General features: G+C 40.0%; 1 protein-coding gene across 1 annotated transcript in view; it reads left to right on the forward strand.

Annotated features, from left to right (window-relative positions):
* Positions 1-17997, forward strand: part of HSD17B12 (hydroxysteroid 17-beta dehydrogenase 12) — an 84836-nt gene that overhangs the window by 50112 nt on the left and 16727 nt on the right. The window contains exons 4-7 of the mRNA XM_042038454.1: positions 867-977; positions 5416-5480; positions 6444-6488; positions 16698-16732. Coding sequence (XP_041894388.1) covers positions 867-977; positions 5416-5480; positions 6444-6488; positions 16698-16732 — 256 coding nt within the window. The remainder of the gene's footprint in view (positions 1-866; positions 978-5415; positions 5481-6443; positions 6489-16697; positions 16733-17997) is intronic.

Here is a 17997-nt window from a genome sequence, read left to right on the forward strand (position 1 = left end):
GCACTGGTTTTTATGAATGGCTCTGGGGGCAAAGTGCTGCAAAACCCTTCTCAAGCTGTACACAGGTGCCTTAAGGAACACTAGGGTGGGAGTCGGGTGCAGCAGAACAGAGATGCTGCAATGTTAAGCTACTATTCTGCTCTTTTGAAGTCTGAGAGGACATTGTACTGCTTTTGATTCAGTATAATTTAGCTTGATGAAAGCAGAGTTGCTTTTTATATGAAGTATTTTTACTACTTGCCTTCTTCTCTTTCAAAATGTAGTTGCCAACGTGTGTTTTTCCTGTTCTAGTAAGGGTGGAGATGACAGAACATCAGAAGGGCTTTGGAATGATCACATTTGAAGTTCTGCTCTTCTTGTTCACCCACATGTTCCCTTTTTGATATGTGTTAAAAAAACCCTGAAAATTCAAAAAGTTTTAGGGGACCAGAAGTGAGAATGGAAATGGAGGGCAATAAAGAATTGTTCTGCGTGGTCTGAAGCAACTCATTTGCCATCTGGCTTAAGTTGAAAAAAAATGTTCCTGTCAAGCTGTATTTGAACATGGTTGTGTACATATATTTCCAGATTTCTCCATTTTTGCTGTTCTATGCAAAGGTGTATAATTTGCTTTCTTGCTACCTTTCTTGTCCCTTACAAACAAAATGTGCTGAATCATTTGAGAATTTATATTCTCACCAAAAGTAGCTTAATGTCACAAACTTCCTGTGCAGGTAATGTTAAAATTCAGGGATTCCTGTTCCAGAGGTGAAAATGTTCATGTGTAATGCTAGCTCTTATAATGTTTTGTAAAACCTAGTAACTGATACAGTCTTAATATCTGAATGGTAAACTATTACAAACTTTTCAAAACTGTTTTTTTCTAGGGGAAAAGTACAAAGTGGAAACAAAAGTCATTGTGGCAGACTTTGGAGAGAGAGAAGATATTTACAATGGAATCAAAGCAGGATTGGAAGGCCTGGAGATTGGTGTTTTGGGTTTGTATCAGATCTAAGTCTTTCATTGTGATGTTTTGTCTTGACATGCCTACTAACTTCTTCCCATACTGAAGTTTATTGAAACCAATTCACAGAAGCTATTATTTATCTGACTAAGGCTTTGTTGCTGTTAATACACTACATGAGATGGTGCTTGCATATGTGCCTACTTTCTAGGAATTTGTGATGCTTACTGAATGTGTTCAGTGTGTTTTTCTGTGATTGTTGGAGGCCTTTGACTGCAGCTTATGACTGCATGCACCATGACTTGAACACTTGGGGTTGTTGAGCCTGGAGAAGAGGAGGTCTCTCACCGGGGAGACCTTGTTGTGGCCGTTCAGTACTTAAAGGAGGCTTGTAAGAAAGATGGGGACACTTCTTAACAGGGCCTTTGCAATAGGACTGTTGCAAGGAGCAATGGCTTTAAACTAAAAGAGTGTGGGTTTAGGTTAGGTATAAAGAAGAAAAAGTATTGAAACATTGGAGCAGGTTGCCCAGAGGAGGTGGTGGATGCCCCATCCCTGGGAACAGTCAAGGCGGGGTTGGATGGGGCGGTGAGCAACCTGACCTGGCTGAAGACATCAGGGGAGTTGGACTAGATGCCCTTTAAATGTCCCTTTCAACCCAAACTATTCTATGATTCTATGACCTAATACCATCTTAGATCCTAAACAAGCTTCACATACTTTAGCTTAGGAGATACTCAGTTTAGGAGTAGATCCCTGTGGGAGAAGCGTGAACTTTTAATTACAGGGCTGTTGGAATTCAGTCCTTACAATAGAACATCAAGTAACTGTCTCCTGCTTCAAAAGTCTTAAGCCTTTTCTGGTCATGTTGGTAAGCTGTGTTTCTTTTGCTGATAGGAACACAATATGCCTGAGTTTGCTACGTTGCAGGAGTGTAGGTGGTGTGGGAGTCCTTGAAAAGACAAGGTGATCCCTCCAGTTACTATGTCAAATGTAGAACTGAGGTGATTTCAAATAGATGCTTCATCACAAGCTGAGAAGAGTTTCAACATAACAGCAGTTTACCTGAATCTTCTTTGAACAGTGGGGTAAAGGCAGTTGCTTATTGGTTTTTTGGGTTTTTTCCCTTGGAAGAACATATGCCTGTGCATATCCTGTATTTCTATGGTTAGTCAATATAGGGATGAGAACCTGTGATGGTTAAACACATAAAAAGATCACGTGGCTCAGACATGTACTAGTACATGTCATATGATAAAGCACTCTTCACTACGAAACTCGTTTTACTAACCTGAAGTGCAATAATTGCAGCTGCAAGCTGTGGAGTATTTTAGGCACATTTTGAAACAAATTTGTTACACACGTGATATACTGTATGAACTTTGTTGCTAATAGATGAATCTTGTTGTACAATGTTTGAAAATAACACTCAAGAAAATAGTGTATATAAAAATGCAATTTAAAAATAACATTGAAGGATAAAGCCCAGAGTGTTCCCACTACTTCTAACAGACGTGAGTACATACAACTCATGGCATCCAGTATTTAATTGCTATAAAAATTCAAAGGCATTGGAGTAACTTCAAATGGCAAGGATGTGTTTTGTGTAAAGAGTAGTTGTGACACAACTGTGAATGCCTTGTTTCTTCTTTCTGAAGGAAATAAGTTCCAAAGAAACTTTGAAGAGTAAAATTAATGTACATTCTAATCTGTCCTGTCAAAATCTACTCAGGGAGTGTAGGGCTTGCAAGCTGCCTGTCACGTAGCAATTGCTACAGAATGGTAGATCATTTAAATGTCTCAAAACACCAGCAAACCTTTTACTGTGCAAGGTACATAGCTGCACTGGAAGGGTTTTTATTATTTCTCAGGCTGTGATTAGGTTATGGTGATTCACAAAATCATGAAAATCTGACTTTTTATAGCCTTGCACAAACTGGGCACTAAAGCAGTGTGTGTGTGTCAAGTTTTGTGTAAGGTTGTTACAGGAAACCAAAGCGCGTTCCTCAAACAGAGCCAGCTTCTTGCTTTTATTTGCATGAGCACCTTGGCTAAAAACATGGTAAAAATAGCAACTAAATGCTCTAGAGCTGTGTATTCTCTAGCTGAGTTCCTCTGCTTTTTTTTTTTCTCTTGCAGCCATTGTCAGTGCAGGTTTACAAAAACCTCTTTTCCAACTAATCACTAGCAGTTTTTAGTAGATCTTGTGCTCAAGATCACAAGATAACATGATATGTAGGTATTTTCTTTCCCCCAGAGATAGCTGCAGTAATAGAAACCACTTGCCAATGTAATTTTTCCACACAGATGATGGCCACTCCAGAAAGACAGTATTTTAATTTTTTATGGTAATTAACTCCATGCTTTAGCGCCGTGTATTTTAAATTCTGTAGCATTTGTTGCAATCCAGAATGTAGCTTTTGTTGAGCTGTGTTTTTCACGTTTGTGTGAGGGAAAACATGGATTTAAATGCGAACAGCCATAAGGGTTGATTTCTCAGGTTCCAGCATATTTCCTTCTTTCAGGTCTCGTTTGGAACAGTAGGTATGAGGAGCATTGGTAGCACAGCACAGTTGTCAGTGATCAATGCTGATTATTTTTTAACCTTATACTTGGAGACATAGGAGTCTCCACACGTACTGCTCAAGAACAAGCTTCTAATTATGGACTTGCACAGAGTCTAACTAAAGTACTTACAGATTGAAATCCTTGTAAACTTCTTATTTGGAAGCTTCTTCTCACCCACGTAGGAAGGCTAAAAGAGTTTGCATAATGTTTTGCTGTGTGTTCAAAACAGCGTCTGTCAGTGACTTCGAACATGTGCTAGCTACAGCAGTATGTTAAATAAACAGAGGTGGGAAATCTTCCTTTTGCCATTCTTAAATAGCTCTGATTCTTAAAAGGAGTTTGTGCTGGACAGTATCTTAACCCTGTTGCTATCCATTTTTTTCTGGTTGAAATACAGTGGTACAACCCAAAACCTGATTTTTTTTAATGGTTTGTTACATACTTGCAGCAGAGATGATTGCAGAAAGTGGAAGGGTGCATATCTGGGACCCAGCCTGCAGTAAGGGGTGTGAATTTTGTGTGACTGTCTCTGTAGCATGAATCATAAAAGCGTTCTAAATTCAGAGAGAATTGCCAAGGTTAGTCCCATAACCCTGCCACAATTCATAGCCAAAATCCTTTCCAGAGAGATGGAACAAAAAAAATAGTTTATTTTTGGATGAAAAGAAGAAAAAAATCTGGTTCACTCTGGCAGTAGCAAGACTGGGTCTTCTTCCTTTTAAAAACTTCTCACTCTTTCTAAATATAGCAAATGTCTACTGGGAATTTGCCAACGCCCTGTTCCCCTCAATTCCTCACCTCAATTTTTAAAGGTTATCTAAAAGTTAAAAATTTGAAACACACAGCATGACTAATGAACTTCCATAAATACACTAAGATGTGGACTAAAAGAGCTTGAGGGAATTCCAGATGAAGTTGGTGCACTTTGCCAGAATCTCTTCCTCCTGTTTCTTGCACATCCTGCATCCCTACTGCTACTTAAATTATCTTTCAGGCTGTGTCTTAAAACAATAGCTTTTGGCACAGGTGGAGGGGCTATTTTATTTCATTTTTTGAAAAAGGCATCAGTGCCTTTTGACGACGCTTCTTGTCCCCGTGCAGACTCCTGCCTGGAGGTGCACAGTGCTGCTGAGCATACATAGCACTTTGGGATTCTCTGGGGTGTAAGACACTATATAAATGTAAAATGTTGCCACAGCAACCACATGTCACGCGATTCACTTGCGTAAGATGAACAACAGATACTTAGGAAGCGGAGATCCCTTTTGGTTGCTGCTTTTTGTCTCCATATCAATGTGCTCTATGGAGTTGGAGGCTGCAGAGCAGCACCGTTTTCGAACAGAATTAGAAGTTCTCTCCTGTTGGGGCTGGGATTTAGAGAATGGGTATCGGTTTCACGTCCGAGAATGAAACCGTGCCAGTGTAAAGTATTGGGGGGGGGAAAAAAAAAGATCTTGGCGGTTTAAATAATTCGCTGCAGATGTGGGGGTGACGGGGAGAAGGGTTTCCCGCAGGGAATCTCCGAGCAGGGAGGCCGGGCGGCGGAGCGGGTCCCCGGAGGCGGCGGCTGCCCCGCGGGGCGGGGGGCGCTCGGGGCGCGCTGGGCTCTGCTGCCACCTCCCGGCCGCGCCGCGCACCGCGCCCGCCGCTCCCTGCGCGGGGAGCGCGGCTCGGCTCCTGTTCCGCTCCGAGGGTTTGTTTATCGTAAAGAACGGTGCGAACCCATTGCAATGGTCCGTCCGTGCGCTGCCGCATTCCGCTGCGTGTGCGCGGGGGTATTTACAGTGAAGGAAGCTTGGCCAAAGCAGCTAGAATGTCTTAAATGCAACATTTTAAGAGTATTGCTTGAAAATTGTCATTAATCAGGGGGCATCCAAGTGATCTAATTCATGCTTTTCTTTCAGTCAACAATGTGGGAATGTCGTATTCTTATCCTGAATATTTTCTTGATGTTCCAGAGCTGGAGAAGGTAAGTGCCTTTGTGGTACATTCTAGTGTTCTACTGCGGTTAGCAGATATTACAGAAGTATTTAGGTTTTGTTAAGGAACCCACATAATGAGGTTTTTTGATTAGAATTAAATGTTCAAAAACTTGGAAATGTACATAAGCAGCATAACACAATGCTGGTGATGGCAGTCTCACTTTTTGGTGGTGTTCTTCACATACTCTTCCCTGCATCTTCTGCTCCTGTCTGCGGTCTCATCTGACTGTTGCTCATAAGTTGCTTTAGCTTATGCTGGGGGGCTTCTTAAGTGACTGAAGGGGAGCAAGCAATTTCATGGATGGAAGCTGCATATTCCATAACACTTACAAAACTTAAGATATGACCATTTTAGACAGTTCATAATGTAGGGACAATCTTGGCTGTACTAGATACACTGAAAACTTGGATTATGAACAATTTCACTGGTGCATGATTTTCTTTCTGTAACCCCTGTAGCTCACTGGGTCCACTGTGGTTTTTTGTTTTCTACTTAAGTGTTGCTAAATATATCTGGTGTTTGGTTCACCTTCAAATAAGCTTCATAATGTTTAGCAAAAAAAAAAAAAAAACCTCAGTTTTTTAACCTGCTGAATAAACTTAAAGTCACTAAAATGGTGGAGAGTAAAATACAGTAGTTAATTTCAAAACGTGTAATGGCTAAGAATTTATTAAAGTTCATAAGTATTGCAAATAGTGTTAGGAAATAGAGTGTCAGTGTGATACACTTGTCTGGTTCTGTATTAGTGAGAGTCCCTAATCAGAGACGAAACCTGGCCAAGAGCAATTCACAGACTTTGCTTTGAAAGCCTGTCACAGTTCTTGATACTTAAGCAAGAAGGCAAGGAGAAAAGGCAGATAATTTATCCCAACACTTAAACCCAGAGGACATACAAATACTGTTCAAATAACTTCAAATGAGTAAACCCCAAAACTTTGTTTTCTTGCAGGTGATCGACAAAATGGTTAACATTAACATCACGTCTGTTTGTAAGGTAAGTTACCGAGACTTTTTGGTAATTCAAAACCAGAAAACAAGATTCAGGTCCGGGGGAGTTACTTTGACCTGTTAGACTATTCATCTTGGAAAAAGCCAGAGGTTCTGATTGTCATGTTGGACTGTTCTGATTATTGTGTGAAATGGAACTTGTTGCAAAGATGCCTATTAGCTATTTGAAAGGAGCAAGGTAAGTACATAAAACAGCACTTAGTGCTTCTTCACGATTTTTCTTCTATTCCTTCTTGTAAATGGTTCATTCTTCTCCCCCTGCATCTGTGTTTCTTGGGGTGGGCAGCCCTTACCTCTGCATGCCTAAGGTTTTTGTACACTGTAATGAGAAGGCACTTAAATATTTTCTGCAAAATGTATGAGCAAGAAGGAAAGCCAAACTCACAGAAACATGCGTTAACTTTACTTCAGAAGCTACCTTCACTTTTTGATATTTAAACTGAAGCTTTCATCAAGAAGAAATCAACATGACTTCAGGCTAAAACATATGGCTGTTCTCTTGTTTATTAACATGAGGCCCATTCAAAAATGAAGTTTTCATCCTAGTATGTCAAAGCTCAAAAAGGACAGAGGGAATAGCCGTAAGTGGCAGGGACTTGGTTAGTGTATTACCAGTGTGTGCTGATGAAACTCCTTGGGACTATTCACTGCTAAGCCTTCTTATGCATAACAGTATGTCTCTATTAGCTGAGGGTTAACCTTTTGCCTCAAAGCTAAAATATTAGATGTTTCTAAGATGTCTTGAAAGATTTGACTTTTTTTGCAGGTCTTCTGATTAGGTCAAGTACTAAATTCATCTAGTACAGTGCTTTTGGGGAGTCTAAACTCTTGTTTTGTTTCCATGTGAGGAGGCACAGCACCTCTTGAAACAATGCTTTGGTAAGATTCTCACACTTTATTGAAACATAGACAAACAGTGAAAATGTAGCCATTCCATGGCTGAATGGGAGTTGGTAATGTCAGCTTGCTGCTGCAGGCTCTTACTTTTGTGTGTGTTTTATTTGACATCTCAGAACTATTTGTTAGAAAGCTAGAAATGCTATAACAGTGAGTCTTCAGAAACCTTTCACCTGGAAAATGACTGTGAGCCTGACCAGTACAGATTTTCTAGTTGACCAAGAAGGATTGTGGCCCATGGTGTCTTCTTTTCCCCCTGCAAAATTTCAGAAGAGAAGTCAGTTATTAATGGGCACCTTTGAGAGCTTTCTCTTACAGAAAGTTTCTCTTACAGAAGTCATTTAAGTTAACAGAGCTGCATCAGGTGTACATCTGAAGAAGTGTCAAGCACAGACCTCCTCTGCTAAGGTGTGAGGTCTGTGCTGTGCCAGCAGAGGGAGTGCACTATTCAGTGATAAAAGAATTTGGGGTGTCAATCTTCCTGGGAGCATTTTTTTAGACAAGTTACAGATGAACTACTTCAATATGTATTTCTGAAGATGGTAGGGTAGAATAATAGTTTAACCCAGCATATGCCTAAAGTTCCAGAGATGTGGCCAGACTGTATTGTTTCCAAAGTAAACTAATGTTTCAGTTGTAGTGTCAGTGCTCATCAACAATTTAACAAAATTGTCATACAGTTGCTTGTAAAATTTGCATCTTTTCACATTCTAAAGTGGCTATTTTTGCACATAGAGAAACTTACTGAAGATCTGCTTGCTCTGTGTTAATAGTGTTTTTCCTTCTGTTTGAAAACTTTTGTCTTGACTGTGAACAACTCCTGCTACTGGATTTAATCAGAGTTTGAGCATAGGATTTCAAGCTTGAAAATGTTTTCTCCCGCACGAGCGTGTTGTGTAATTAAACAGTAGGCACACCAGATGCTTACTGTTTTGGGGAGAAGAGCACATTAGAAGTGTGTGCCATCTGTAAGACACTTTCTCAGGAGAACCCATAGAACTAGAGAATCATGGTATGAAAAAAATAAATTTAGGAAAAGTCTGTATATCTTTTCACTTAGATTTTTAGGTTCTAATTCTGTGAATATTTAGTTCCGTTTTTGAGGTTGATGCCATCTCTTATACATATATAGGTGTGTATATATATGTGTGTGTTTTTTAGAAACAATAATAAGAATATTCTCTTCTTGTCTGACTAAAACCATGAAGTGTGTGATGGAAGTGAGCACAAAGTTCTTAACAAGGAGCTGAAAGTCTGCTGAAATGTGAAAGTATGGGACAGGCAGAGTATGGTTTGCTACTACCCATTCAGGCTCTGCCCACAGTGCTTCCAGATCCTTGTCAGAGGTGTCTTATAACCTGTACTGTTATATTCTAGAGCATTGGCATCCCCTTCCTTGCCTTTTGGACCAAACTTTCTCAGTGCCTAAAAGATGACAATATCCCCTGTCCTCTCAATAACCTGCACCACGTGCCATCAGCAGCCAGCCCCTGTTGGACAGCACAACTCTTCAAGTAACTCCAGTTCTGGCTGAAACACTCCTTAGCCTTGAAGTGTGAAAGTCAAGATAATTAGCACAGATTGATTCTGCAGAAATGTTGAAGTCTGTTTTGTTGCCACAAGTATAGGCCATTTCAAAGCGTAATGCCTAACCCTTAACTTTTTGATCCATCTTTTTCTTCATTGGTCAGCTCATTGGATTTCCTAGGGGATATGCAGTGTGTAAGAAGGGGTGCACTGAGAGATAAGACTGCATCTTCACCTCGCAGGACAAATTTTCAGCCTAGTTGGTCCCACTGTTTAGTATTTTTCCCAACTGGAAAGTATCTAATACTATGGAATTTTGGCACATGTTTGAGAACTTGCTCCCTCTCAGAGCTTTTAAAATGTGTCTTTCCCAAATCCTATTCCATGTTGCCTGCCCCCATCATGTCCTTAGAGCACTGTTGGGTTAGATCACCCATGAACCACGCAGTCATGCAATTTTGGGGTTCACTCAGTCTGGCATGAAGTGTTGATTACTGTGAAGTGCCTTCAAAGCACCCTGTACGTCACTGAAGATAAACCACGTAAAACTGCTTAAAACATGTTGGAAATCTCATGTCTTTTAAAATACTGGTTAAAAAAAATTGACAAAATAGCACCCTGTCCCCCAGCCACAGTAGATATTTTATAAGTAGTCTGAGTAATATCACACTTCTATGGTGATGTGCAGTGCAGGAGTTACTCTGGTCTTCATATAATATGCAAATAAAGAAGTGTTATGCGTCTTGATGCTATAAATAGAATGAAGATCTTTCATTTGTAGTATTTTCTCAGGACAGCTTGAGACTTAATACACTTATATGCAAGGATTGAATTGACGAATAAATGAGGAAGTAGACGAGGTGGTAGTATGTGTAGTTTCATGGTTCTTGTCATAATCTCATCTCAAGCTTCTGGAGGGATTTAAATAGCAGAACTTTAATGATTGTTGGTAGCAGTTCAGGTAATGTGGCTTTGTATTATAACTTTTGGATATCCTGCTGCATTTTGAGACACAAATATTAGTGGCATTAAGTGAAATATCAGGGCAAAATCTCGTTTTTTTTCATTAACCAGCAAGTGTTGAGAAATCAAAATTAGACTTGCTCTGTATAGTTCTAATCATAGTTCCTTTGTATTAACTTCATCTCCTTGAATCAATCAGTCTTTGTATTCTACAGCCTTTGGCTTCACTTGGGAAAACAAACTTGACTTGGCTTTTGGCTTAATGTCCTGAAAGCCAAGGGTGCTAGGATTCCTGTCCAGTGGAAAAAGTGGGTAGGTAATGAGCACAGAGAATAGCTTCAAATACTTCAGGGGGTCTCCTTTGAAAGCTGCAAGAGTTACTTGGTATGGAAGGAACTGCAAGTTTGTTATTGCTTTTGCAGCATCACGATATGCTAATTGCATTGGGAGTGAGACATAAAGTTGTGTTCTCTTGAAAAATGAGCAGGACTAAATAGTTGAGGGAGTGCTGGCTTAGCGGCTGATTAAGCAAGGAGCTGAATTGGTTTGCAGGCTATTATATTGTGGGGGGATGTAAATTTTTGGCTTGTAGGCCAGGCTTTGCTTGGATATTGGCATTAGCAGAGGAAGGGGAAGAGTAAATTATGTGTGTGTAAATCCCTTGTGTGGTAGTCTTCGTGTTGATGGCTTTATTCATGTTTTATACTGAGTGTCAATACTAAACGCTAACAGGCCCTACTACATCAAGGATTTTTGTCCTCATATTTGAGACACTTTTTAAATTTTCTCAAGAGTTCAGAATACATAAATGCTTCATGTTGAACTGAGAGATCTGGTGTCAGCTGCCCTCCTAATGGAGGAGGAGTGAGAGGTGAATTACAGCAGGATGTGAATCCCAGGCAGGACATGGGAATAACTACTACAAAGTCTGAAACTGTGAGTTTAGGAAAGAAAGCAACAACAGAACCAACAACTAATATGAAATTGTAAGGAGGAGCAAAAGTTAGTGTATTTGAGAAGGAGGGAAAATATTCTTTTGTGGACCTGTGTGTAGGAAGAAGAAAAGCCTGGGGAGCAGCAATCCTGAAAAGACATTTGGAAATGACATCTCTCTCTCTCTCTCTCTCCAATGTGTGTTCAGATGGGCTAGTGCAGTCTAAAACCACACCTGTAAAGGTACCTTACCAGAAATCAGGTGGTAGTTGTTTGTTGCCTGCTAGAACCCTACGTGAATTTTTGTATTTGCTGTGGAAAGGGTCACAGTAAGTGGAGAATAATTCTGAGGACAGTGGCAACACCGACTTGTGAGAAGAGATCATGCTGTGTGTGTGTATTCCACTCTAGTCAAGAGGTTTCTTTGTATTTATATTCAAAGTCATAATCAAAGAGGGGTTGATGATTTAGCCAAGTACATAATACAAGTAGAAAACAGAGAGGGACAGTTGCCAATGCTTGGAAAAGGAGTAAGTGTTCTGTGAAGGTGGTCATGAATATCATTCAGATGGTCCAGAGGGAGAAATTCAATGCTGTGGTTTCCCACCTTGCTGACTTTGAACCTGAGAGTGTGGTACACAGAAAGCTGGATCAAGGGAAATGTAGCTGTGATAAATACATTTTTAAGCAATAGTCAGAAGCACTGGGGATTTTTCTTCAAAGTACAAGTAACTTGGGGGAATTCAGGAAATCCTAGAGTTCTGTGGCTTTCTGTAGATTTGGGGTTGACACAAACACATATTTCACCTCTTGAAAAGAGAACATTCAGCCTTATTATTTGAGCAGTCTTTGTCCTGTGTAAAGGGCAAGAGGAGAAATATGCTTATTTTGAGAGCTTTCCATTTTTAACTCGACTCCAAAAGTTTATGGCTCTAAATAGGAAAAACTTTCTCTTCTAAAACCATTGCTCAGAGGAAAGTCACTGAAAATGAACAGGGCTTGTTACTTTCATAGTTCCCTTTGTATGTCCCAAGCCCCTGACATGGCCACATGGGTTACTGTGTGAGTTGAGTTGACATCAGGTTTACTTGCTAGTTTTTACAGATAGAAATCATTCTTGTTTGGCTTGGGGTACAAGCTGCATTAAGAAGTTATTGTTTCAAGAGAAACACATTAAAAAAACATTGTAGATGCTGAGAATAGGCCTCACAATCAATTTAACTACCAGTGCATGAGAACAGTTCCTTAGTTTTTCAGTGTATGGCCTGCAGGTGAGGGTGCCAGTTAACTTTGTTAAACAGCTACTGCATTTGTGAACTTGTGTGAATCCTCTGCCCAGGCACTCTGAGTTGTCTTATGGTAGGAGTGATGTTTTTGTATGTGAGTGGGTGCACCACAGGGAATTCCTCATCTTTAAAAAGTTATGTTGCTCCGAGTTGTTAAAATTTCACCCCAGATTTGTGAATGAGGAAGGCTTCTTAGCTGCATAACACAGTAGCAACTTGTCCAAGTTCTCTAGCCTCACCCTTTGCTGTATTTGTATAGCCCTAGTTACAGAGCATTCAACCCTTTCAAAGTGGAAAGAATGACTTGCAGTCATAACATCATAGCATGGAATGATTTGTCTCTAAATATACAACTGTGGTATTAGGCTTTGTGTAACAATTGCGGGGCCCATAAGGTCTGAAGGATGACTTTGAATATTTACCTAAGCTTTTCCTGCTGTATTTTAAGTAGTCTGAGTGAACATCACTTGAAAGATATTCAAAATTTTACATATTATTATTATTTTTTCAGAAAACTCTGCTTCTGAGCTATTGCTTGGATCAGATTGAGAAAAGACTACAACACTGTGATAACTAAGAATGGGAGGTTTTCTTCTTAAGAAAAGTCACTGGAAATCCATGGTTATAACTTCCAACTATTTGTTAGTCCTCTAATAGGAGCTTTTAATTGTAGTGCCTGCTTTAGAACATAAATCTAGCCATAAGTCTGTGCATTCTTGTATTACAAGTAGGAATCTTTGCTCTGTTAGGCTCAAAGTGGAGTTACTTTTTCCAGAACTAGAAGGTAGAAGACAGGTTTGGTGAGAAAGAGTGGACAATGCAACCAGTGCTTGCCAGGAATGTAATAAATGCAGTTTCAGGTAAAAAAAAAAAAAATCAGTAAATTATAGTTGCCTATAAAAGATTATTGAAATGGTCTGTAATCAATCTCTACCTTAAGTTAGTCATTTGCCCTGAGCATCCTGGAACTTGAGATCTAGATGGTTAGGTATGAAAGAAGTTGAGTTAAAAGCAAGGCAGCCCTCCAAACCAAAGGAACTATACCCCGAACTGTATGGTAGCATTATGTGTGTATGTGAAATAATTGGAAAATAAACAAAAAAATAGAGTGCAACAACCACTCTTCATGGTTGGATGCTAAACGTAACTTTGTGCCAGACTGTATAGAATATCAAGAATTAACAACCTCTGATGTTGAGTAGTTTGTCCTAAACAAATTTCTCAGATGCGTATGCTCACTCTGCTCTAATGCAAGTTTTCAGAAAGAAAAACCACTTTGTTTTGGATGAGCTGGCAGTTTTCACATAGCCTAACGACTTGTCTGGAATTACCTGAGTCCTCAGAGTCTTGGGAACATCCACATTTCCAACTGTAGCACTCCTATTTCTGTGGAAAGTAGTGTTCCTTCAGAAAGAAGGTTACTTGAAGGAAACCTAACCATGTTCAGTAACCACCAACAGAAGGCACTCTTCTTAGGGTAGCTCCCAACCTCTCCTTTAGGCTTCCTGACACTTCTTTCTGCCTGTATTAGATTGCCTGCAGAGAAACAAACACTGCTGTGAAGTCCTCTGACATCCTACATGCAGATTCCTATAGATTGACTTGCAGTGCTTTGCCATTTAGGAAATACACACCATTACAGAACAGACTATCTCTAAACAAGGCCTAGCTAAAATCTGGGTTCTTTATCTGGGAGGTATTTATTCAGTTCTAGATGTTTTGGTTTTTAACTGCCTTTTTCATAATGGCATGTCTGAGATTACAGCTATTGAAGACAAATGTTAACCAGTCTGGCTGTTTTGGATAAGGATCATACAGTGCAAGCCCGTGTGGACACCACTGACACCATTATTAGTGGTAAAACTACATTTCTGCTGTTAACTGTCTTATTTGAATTTATGCTGAAAATATTTTACATTTGGGTACAGTGTATAAAACTGCCAGACCTGAGTATGGCTGCAGAATACCCTGCCAGCATTTTTCTGATAGTCCTGTTTGAATGTGCCCTTGGCTGGGTCAGGTGAGACTGACTCAGAGAGCTGCCTTCTGTTATCTTGCTCTTTAAAAATAATGGTATTTTTACATCAAGATACTGAATAGTCATAGGTATCTTTTTTCCACACATCACAATGCGTAAAAATACTGATAGAAAGTTTTGCCCTATTTCACAGAATTTTGAAATTCCCTTAAAATAGGAATTTTAGTAAAACAAATGGAAGTCCACATTTCCATGTTGAGTATGAAATCCAGTTTTGCCATCAGTATCTTTCTGTGGAGGGGAAAAAAATTGATTGCTTGTCCAGCTGAAGTTCAGAAACAAACCATTTAACACAGTTGGTGGTGAGAGACTTCTCGATTTCTACCCAGATTGTGTACCTATTGCTGTATTTCAGCTGTCAATGGCTTCCTAGTTTTTTATTTTATGTAAGTCCACCAATTATTGTAGCATATTTTTTTGTGCTCTCATTTGGATATCAATAGTAGCCAGCAGGTTTGTGATAAACTGTTAGAGTTGCTTGGTGGGTTGCAGTTTGGATTTAGACCGTGAATGCATTTGTGTGGATTTATGACAAAGGTTCAAACGTGGCGTCCCCTCGACATTACAGTGGGAAATTGTGTACTGGTTTTTCAGCTCATTTATGGGTTGCCTAAGGGAAGGTAATTCCAGTCCACGTCCATGTGCCAATCTATGGAGATGTTATGCAGCATTACACTGCTCTGAGAGGCAAGAAACAGTATGTTTCTTTTTGCCAAGGGATCTGTGGAAGAGGTCATAAAACTTGCTTCAGATAAAAGATCTTCCAGTCTTGAACTAGTCTTAAAATCAGCCCAAATCATTCTTTATCCTTTAAGATTAAAATAAGTAGTTGTTTCTACATCTCCTTTGAAGCATTAGTGTATGAAAAAGCTCATGTATGCTTAAACTTAATACTAGAGGGTTTTTTGAAGCTGCATCAGATCTGTTTAGCTTGTTGATGCTTATCAGCTCTGAATACTTAGTTTGACTTCTGGGGCAGTGCTGACAGCTAAGTGTGTCAACAGCTGACTTCATGAAAGGAAGGCCTGTTCAACTCCTGCCTGTACAGTCCCTTATCGAAACTGTCACGCAGTGTGGCTGATGGCAGAATCTATTCTAAGGGAGAAATGCCAATAAAATGCAAAACACAGCCCTTCTCTGCCATTTGCTTTGTGTGTCAGCTGCAATCAACTGAGATCGTTTTCTTTTGTGTTTTTTCTCCTTTATTCCTGAAAGGGTATGTTTTATAATTCAAAAATAAAAACAAACAAACAAAACCTCAAACCCAGATTGAGTCATATGTAAGGGCTAATGCAGTGGTGATAATAAAATGAGTAGTTTCTTACAATAAAATTTGTTTCTTTGTAATGAAAGTGCTAACAGGTGTTTTGTGTGCCTATATATGCTGATTTCTTTTGTATGTGTGTTTTTCTTCCCATACTATTCAAATATTCAATGTTTTATTTTAAGCTATCAAGGTAATTTGGGATCGGTGGGAGTATTTTGGTGTGTGCTGGTTTTAGTATTTTATTACTCTCCCCTTTGTGTTCTCAAAAACTTTATTGGAATACCTTTCAGATGTCAAAAGTGGTAGCAGTTTATATTTCTTGTCTGATCTGTCTTTGCCGTCAGTGACATTCATACGGTTAGTTGGGGCAGGGCAGAATTTGGTACAAGTAGAATTTTGATATTATTTCATGAAGGCAGCAGTTTTGGATTTAAATTGTATTTTAGGATGGTAGTAATTAGTACTGGGAAAATTAACTATTTTACACTAATTAAAATTTTGTCCAAGTTTGGATCAATGCTTAATTTGTTCCACTTGCCAGAGATGCTCTGTCTGCAACTGGGAAGCTTGTTTTAGGATTACTGCTCTGGAGAATCCTTCAGCCAGCTTGTAGATGGATTGCTCAGAGTCATAATGAAGGCAGGAGTTTCCAGAGCAGTGAGGAGGTTTGCCAGGCGACTTTTCTCCTGGGGGTGTAGTTTTTGCAGTGTGAAAACATCTGTGTAATCAGCCAAAAATATTTTGGAGTCTTAAGTATTTTCCTTAGGTAACATAATGTAGGAAACTTACATTTGCTAGTTCTGTCAGTGCTCTTGCTGCTCCATAATTAATTTTTGTCTTAAAATCAGCAGTTCAGTAAGCATAGCTAGACTGTATTGGATAATGTTTTGAGTCCTGGCAGAGGTGGTAAATTTAGTCCGTTTCTAGGAAGACAGGTGTTTCTTGTGGGGAGAGAAGGATGGTACATGTACTGTAGTACTCTGGTGTTTTAATGTTCTTTGGAGGCCACGGATGCTGCAGAGTGGTGAAGACATTGGTTTTATTTACTCTTGTGCTACTAGCTGGATGGGTTCACCAGATTCAGTGCACACACTACTTGACAGAGCCAAGTTATCCAGGTAGAATAAAAATAAACTGCCTACGCAAAGTATGGTCTCTGCTTCCCTGAGCCGTGCTTGGGGTGGAGGGGGTGGCAGCTGCTTCTGGGAGGAAGGGAGGCTTCCCTCGGTCTCTGGCTGTCTGGTGTCTGCATTCTCAGCCATCACGAATGTTTTCCTTTTGCAGATGACACGATTGGTGCTGCCCAGCATGCTGGAAAGGTGAGTCACACTAACACTATCCAGACAAAGTCATCATTATTTATAGGGGAGAATCCTTTCTTGAAAAATTCATTACTGTGACTAATCAGCCTAGTCTTCATGTTTTAATGGCAGAGTAATGCTGGGTGAGTCACGCTGATGGTGCATGAATCATCAGACGGTGGAAGCCTTTTCCACTAGATTCCCTTTTTATTTTTCCTCTCCCTTCTCCACTGTTGTGGTGATTCCTTTTAGAACAGAATTAAAAAGCCCGTCTGACTCATCAGCACTAACTCAACAACCTGCTATTCTGAGGGGGTGGTTACAGTTCCTGGGAATAACCTTCTTAAGGCTATTTCTCTAAGTCATTGTAAGTAAAATGGATGCAAAGAATATGTTCTCATTATGCAGTAGGAGGTATATTGAGGAAAGGCTGTGATCATTTGGAAAAGTAGAACTGGAGACCAGCTCTTTAGAATAACACACCACTGTCGATAGGGAAGACGTGTACTGACTTCCCAGCTAGCTCCCAGGTGAAACCAAAAGGTTCACGATTTCCATTTAGTCCCCCCAGGCTGTTTTCCAGCTGATGTTGGCTGTCCTGGCTGTTTGCCATCCCTGCTGGGGTGCTAACCCTGCCTTTGCTGGGGGCTGCCCTGGATCAGGCTTGAGCCATGCTCGCAATACCGGGGAAAATTCTGTAGAACCATGCAAATGAATACGGCAGGAGGAGTCCGTATATGAGGCAAGCCTCCAAATCTGGCAAAGATGATGAAAAAAAAATGGGTGTATTTTGTGTCATCCCACTGTCTGGGAGTCTTCATTGCAGACCAGAATTCAGTATTCAAGTGCTGCACAGATGCACAGCAGATGTTTCACTTTTAAAACAAAGCTTCTTCCTGGGTACAAACTGTTCCAGAGCTAGTGGTCAGTATGGGAGTCAGTGTCTAGCACATCAGGGTGATGGTGAGCTAAGATTTTTACTTAAACAGTCAGGAGATATGAATAAGTTTATTTCGTGTAAAGAGATGTGAATTACAAATAAAGACCCAAGACTGAGCTCTGGGGCAGGAGTGTAGTATTTCCCAATGAAGCTGAAGTAGAGGGTGAGGATTATAGTACAGTTGTGATAGATACTCAGGGCTTGTAAATCAGAAGCTACTCCTTGTCCTTGTACTATTAGTGATGGATAAAGGGACTTGTTTTTTGTTAAACCACTGCCCTCTGAAGGTGCCACCATGACCAAAACCATAAAGGTTTTCAAGGGATTTAATGTTGTTTCATTG

Source organism: Corvus kubaryi, unplaced genomic scaffold (genome assembly GCF_017639235.1).
Source record: "Corvus kubaryi isolate FWS band 111438036 unplaced genomic scaffold, C.kubaryi_AGA036_p1.0 37392, whole genome shotgun sequence".
Lineage (NCBI taxonomy): Eukaryota > Metazoa > Chordata > Aves > Passeriformes > Corvidae > Corvus > Corvus kubaryi.